Source organism: Cyprinodon tularosa, unplaced genomic scaffold (genome assembly GCF_016077235.1).
Source record: "Cyprinodon tularosa strain WSP-4 unplaced genomic scaffold, ASM1607723v1 ctg581, whole genome shotgun sequence".
NCBI classification, from domain to species: domain Eukaryota; kingdom Metazoa; phylum Chordata; class Actinopteri; order Cyprinodontiformes; family Cyprinodontidae; genus Cyprinodon; species Cyprinodon tularosa.
Window position 1 is genome coordinate 319,105 of NW_024039320.1, and position 5,665 is coordinate 324,769.

The 5,665-nt window shown below is 39.3% G+C and overlaps 1 protein-coding gene across 1 annotated transcript; it reads left to right on the top strand.

Moving 5' to 3' along the window:
* On the top strand, window positions 1-5,381 carry wdr31 (WD repeat domain 31). The gene is made up of 10 exons (XM_038306455.1): window positions 1-275; window positions 806-877; window positions 2,479-2,611; window positions 2,756-2,830; window positions 2,918-3,062; window positions 3,474-3,574; window positions 3,727-3,794; window positions 4,260-4,401; window positions 4,540-4,702; window positions 4,803-5,381. Exons 2-10 carry the CDS (start codon window positions 831-833, stop codon window positions 5,003-5,005), a joined length of 1,077 nt encoding a protein of 358 aa, XP_038162383.1. The 5' UTR covers window positions 1-275; window positions 806-830; the 3' UTR covers window positions 5,006-5,381.
* The last annotated feature ends 284 nt before the right edge of the window (window positions 5,382-5,665 follow it).

Sequence of the window (5,665 nt, forward strand, 5' to 3'; positions counted from 1 at the left end):
CCAGTTTCCCCTGGATACGGGGAAAGCGTCTCGTTGCGGTCTCCAGGGAAGAAATGATGGATGTGTAGTTCTTCAAGGAACCTTTCAGTGTGCTTTTAAAGCAGGTTGAATGGGAAAAACATCATGGACGTCTGCGGGGAAAAGCTCGGTATCGTCCCAGTAACGATCCTAATACATGAAAATGTGTCCGTGTCTCTTTGCTGATCTTTCTTAGCATGGGCTGTAAGGATTAGTTAGCCTCGGCATCAAGCAGCGACCGCACTTCCAAGTGACAGGTAAAGAAACAGTTTGCAGAAGTTGGTTCGTGCACAAAAACTTTTTAAATATATATTTTTTACCACTTTAGTCATATTCATGCGAGAGCGGTTGCATAATGAGTGCCAGCATAGTTCATAGAGAGGTGTTTTCTACTGACTAATTCCTTGTGGCAGTAATGATGTGGCGCTAATAGGATTGGAGCTCTCTCCTTCCTGCCGCTTGTTTGAGAAATTCGTAGGGATAATGAGGGTGGAGCTTAGCCATAGCTTGGGAAAGTGGTATGTGTAAGCTTAATCTCTCACGAGTATGCAGTTGCAGTGATATAATGATCATGCTTTATAAGAAGGATTTTGTTTTCCCGTGTTTGTATTATATAGTTTTAATGATTGAATTTAATTCTATATTAGTAGATTGTTGCAGGATTACAAAATACAAATCAACATCACTATTTCTATATTGAAGTCACAGAAAAGCTTTACAATAGTGGAATATTTTTAGTCTGTTTTTTTCTTTCCGCAATGGTATTTTCTGTCTTTCTGTAATTCAGTGTGACTGCGGTTTTCTGAGCAGAGATGGGCAAGCTGCAGAGCAAGTTTCGGAAGAGGTCTGATCTGTACAGGTGGGGTGTGTTGGACTACACAATGTGATCCTAAGATGTGCTTCTTACAACTATTTTTAAAAGGAAAGTGTGCTTAGTCCTTAGTAGGCCTTAGCCAGTTATGGCATCAAGGTTTACCCAGCTTGTTGCTTTTAAGACCACATTCCCCCCATCACCACCACCACCATCGTGTTCTGGTCTAATTAACGAGGTCCCAGACAGGGTGTCAGAGTAAACATTTACTAGTTTGTCTCCTTAGTTTTCTGATTTGAATGCACCCTTAGTTAAACTGAATAATTTATTCACATCAACAGTTCTATAAATAAGCTAGATTGTTTATTATTGTGTAAATTTGAATTAGTGAACAAATTCCAGTTTAGAAATTTTGCTGCATGTCAAGTAGCATTTCTGTATATAATAAATAGTTTGGGTTCTAGAACAAACCTTGTGGGACCCCATCTTAAATCTTTACCAAGTACAAATTCTCATTATGTTTTTGTATATTGATGATATTTCATCTAGATATTTTCTAAGCCAGGTGTTAGCTCATCTTTTGAACTATTTACAGTGGGGTCAGTTAACTGTAACTAAGAGGAGTAATAGCAGTAACAGTGCTTTAGGGAAACACCTAAAACATGTAGGACAATCCATGCTCTAGGTTTTCCACCTACTGTACATCCAGGTCAGATAGGATTTCTTAGATGGGTCCTCTGTGCACTTAATAAAATGGGTTAAAAGTATATAAAAGGTTGAAATAGAACAGATGAAAAAAGAGATGGACTTTAAAGCAGGTTCGAAAAGGTAACCTGCAGTGCATGCTTCAGTCACCATTCTAGATATTTGATAAACGTTGTTGTACTTTGTGCTTGGCAAAAACTATTAAGCTGGTAATCATAAAAAAAACAAACAAAAAAACATAATTCCAAAAGGTATTTTATTTTTCCATGTGGCCAGCTGCAAATTACAGTTAAATTAAAAGGTGTTGACTTTGGAGCAGAAGCGTTTTTTCTGGCTGGCCAACCTTCCATGCACAGTAATGCTGCTGACCTCAATGTGCACCGAGACACTGATGCTACAGGATCTGATAGTGTGACAGGCTCACCCTTAGTGAATTCTTGGCTGATCCTACAGATGAAAACCACATTTTTCTCACTTTTTTTATTTAAATCAGATTTTAGAATTGAGCAATCAGGCTAAATTTAATCTTCTGAACCTCAACCTGCACTTACATTCTGGCCATGTTTTAAAGGTCTTGAAGCAAAACAACCAATTTGATGAGTTTCTAGTAGGTCTCCAGAAAGATTGATCTAACATCCAGACAGAACTGTTCATGAATAACATCTCTGTGAGGTTTTATTTGCCCATTTATCTTCTCCCAGTTGTCTGATGCCTATCTTCAACAGCCTATGGATGAAAAGCAGGGAATAATCCATCATTGAGCAACACATCCATCATAGAGATGCACACAACCATGCACAAACACAAGTACTATAGAGACACCATTTAACCTAAGAAACATGCTATTGGAATTTAGAGTTCTTCACAACCATGATATGGAAATATATAGTTTTAAAAAGCTGTGTGTTATTTATTTTTCGTATCTGTTCATTGATATTTTGCAGAACATCTCAAGGGGAAAAAGCTGAGAACTCTTTTGACAGTCAGGTGTTGCAATATGAACCTGCCCACCAGGGATCCATCAACACTGTAACCAGTCTCAGCCCAGATCTGTGTGTTTCTGGTGGCAGTGATCAGGTAGAGGAATATAACATTTTAAGTGGCAGAATGGATCTACATTTTTTCATTTTAAGTTTCAAACTAAGTGGGGATTGACATGTATCTGCTTATTGCATTGATAACCAGAGCAACAGATTAAAACACCTGCTTTCGTTCCTGTAGGCTGTGGTGGTGTATGACTGGCAACAAGGCCACATGTGTCAGTCCTTCCAGGGTCACAACAGAGAGGTTACCAAGGTAAAATCATAATCAATGTACACTTAATGAAATTATCTTTCACACACACTGATTGCTAGGTCTTCTCTGTCCTCATATATGCAACAGGTGCTTTGTTATCCTGGCAGTACATGGATTTTCAGTGCCTCTCGGGACAAGACTGTTCTAATGTGGGACCTGAACCAGGGAGATGAACCCATTCAGGAGTTTTGTGGACATGAGCTGGTTGTCAATGGAATAGCCATCAGCCCTGGTACAAACAGAACAAAACTGTCATTAGTCTGGAAATTTGATATGATAAAAAATCACAATCTTAGCCAATGAGAACCATTTTGAATGAAAAGCTAAACAATGCTGTCATTATTTCGCTCTGGTTTGGTTCTGACCAAGCAGCAACCAGCCAGGGTTATATATTTCTGTTCTTCCTTGCAAACCAAACTACTTCAGTAGAAGATATTTTATACAATATCATCAAATGTATTGGGTTTAAAAATGAAATTAGTAGTTTAAATAAAGTGAATGTTTATCATTTCTGTTTCTGTATTTTTACCTGTCAAAATTGGCATCAGCTGGAAATAATTCCTATGCTGTTGTGGATGTGAAACTGTTATCTAAAGATATGTTTGAGTCTGTGTATATTTGGTGCTGTGTTTGATGTTTTTAGATGGGAGAAAGCTCTGCACCGGCTCCCGGGACAACTGGATGTGCCTGTGGGATATAGAATCTGCAAAATGTGAACACAGACACAACATCTCAAGAAACCTGGTGAGAGCATCGGCGTCAGCTGTAGTGTCAAATCTGCTCCTGTTATAAAAAAAAATTAGATTTTTTTTTTTCTATTTGCTTTGATGTTTATCTTATGATTTCTTTAAAGTTTAAAAGTTTTTTTTTATATATATATTTTTGTGTTTGTGTAGGTAACTCATGTGTGCTGGGTGCCTGCTAGTTACTCTGTAGTTCAGACCTCAGAGGATAAAACTATAAGGTAAAGCAAATATTTGATGTTTGTTGGGGTGTGGGTTCTTAATTCACTAGTTTAGATAGTAAAAGGAATCTGTAGCCCCCTGCCAATAATGCAGCATCCCAGATTTATTTCCTGTTCTGTTGTCTAAATATTTTATCCATTTGTCTTTTAGTCTTATTATCTCATAGAAACACACGTCCTTGCTTCCTCCCTCCTTCATTATGTTCTGCCCTCCTTTCTCCTTGTCTTTCTTCCTTGTCTCCTGCATTTCTTTCTTGGTTCCCTCCATTATTTAATATGAGCTTCCTTTCTTACTCCCTTATATCCTTCCCTACTTCCTTCTTTTCAGCTCTCCTCGTTGTTTCCTTCAAAATTCATCGGGAACTTTGGTCTTTTGTATTTAAACCAACATGTTGTATGAGTTAACTAAAAACTGTTGAAATAAAAACTGTATAATCTGCTTTACTTGAACTGTTTTGTGTGCAGGGTATGGGACAGCCGTTCGTGGCAGGTGACCAATACTTTTCCAGCTAAGCAGTATATACAGAATCACTGTGATGTCTCTCCAAACGGGAACTACTTGGTGTCCAGCAGCAATGGCTCTGGGGGCCAGGGCTGTGAAGCCACGGTGAGAGCAAGGGAGGCACTCTGTGGATATTAGTGTTAGAAACAACCATCGGTGATGATATTTTTTTGTCATTCAGTGCTAATGTGCCTATTTTCTGAGATATATTTAACTGAATGCACTGCGGTGTTTGCCCGTTAGCTCTGGGACTTGCGTCAGCCTGGTTGTAAAGTGACGGAGTACAGAGGTCACCTGCAGACCACAGCCTGCTGTATTTTTCTACCTGCATCTTCTGGTGGCTCGGCTCAGATAGCAACGTCCTCCCATGACAGCTCGGTAAAAATCTGGGATCAGAATACGGCAGGTTGGACCACAATTGATGAGTAAAGAAAAACCTACCCAAATCAGTAAAATGGAAGGTTTTTATGTCCATAACACTCCGTTTTTGTTCCTGTTCATTGTAGTTTGTTTAGGTACGTTGTCCCTGGACGGTGCTGGACCACTGCTTTCTGTAGCTTCCACCGATTCTACCAGTTTGCTGTGTGCCAGCTTCAACTCCGGTCTCCAACATATCCAGGTGGAGCTGGGATCCCCTCAAGCTCAGGGTCTTGGTGGTGGTTCCGGTGGTGCTGGAAGCCTAGATATGAGAGTTGTGGCACGTTTCTGACAGCAAATAAGCAACTGTTTGCAGTTCATACAGAGAATCATTACATACCAGTAGGTGCAGTTGGATACAATGGATTTTCTCACTCTTGGCTTCCTTTACTCCTTCATCAGTTTTCTGTTACGCTGCGTTCTTTCTCTCTCAGACATCTTGTCATCTTCACGGTACAAGCATAAAAATAAATCGGCAGAAGCTTTTTTGCTGCTTCCAGCTCTTGCGGTCTGAACGTAGCGTTAAATTAAAATAATTTTCCAAATTTCTTTAGTTGTTGCCTCCTTGACCCTCCTGGTCTTTCAGTCATTCTTCTTTCTCCAAATCTCAGTCTTTTCATACTTCTCATGGCAGAAAATCTATTATATCTATATCTATATATATATATATATATATATATATATATATATGTATGTATATACAGTATATATATATACACACACCAATATGTTTTGAGCTCCATCACTCCATGGAAGCAGTGGCCGTATGGTCCTGCTGGAAGGTTTTTTTCCACCCTTTTGGTTAGAGGTCTTCAACAGGAGGTCCGCGACCCCTAGGGGTGTCCTCAATGCACACATTCAGCGACACAGAGGAGTTCTTTCAAGCTGGACACCGTTTCATTCACTACACCTGTCCTATCAACCAGGAATCAGAATCAGAAATACTTTAATA

What these genes read in the sequence shown, in the direction of transcription:
- wdr31 (XM_038306455.1), top strand. Translation starts at nt 831, where the DNA reads ATGGGCAAGCTGCAGAGCAAGTTTCGGAAGAGGTCTGATCTGTACAG. An exon ending in ACAACAGAGAGGTTACCAAG is followed by an intron (nt 2,831 to 2,917) that starts GTAAAATCATAA and finishes TATATGCAACAG; the next exon opens with GTGCTTTGTTATCCTGGCAG. An exon ending in CTGGGATCAGAATACGGCAG is followed by an intron (nt 4,703 to 4,802) that starts GTTGGACCACAA and finishes TGTTCATTGTAG; the next exon opens with TTTGTTTAGGTACGTTGTCC.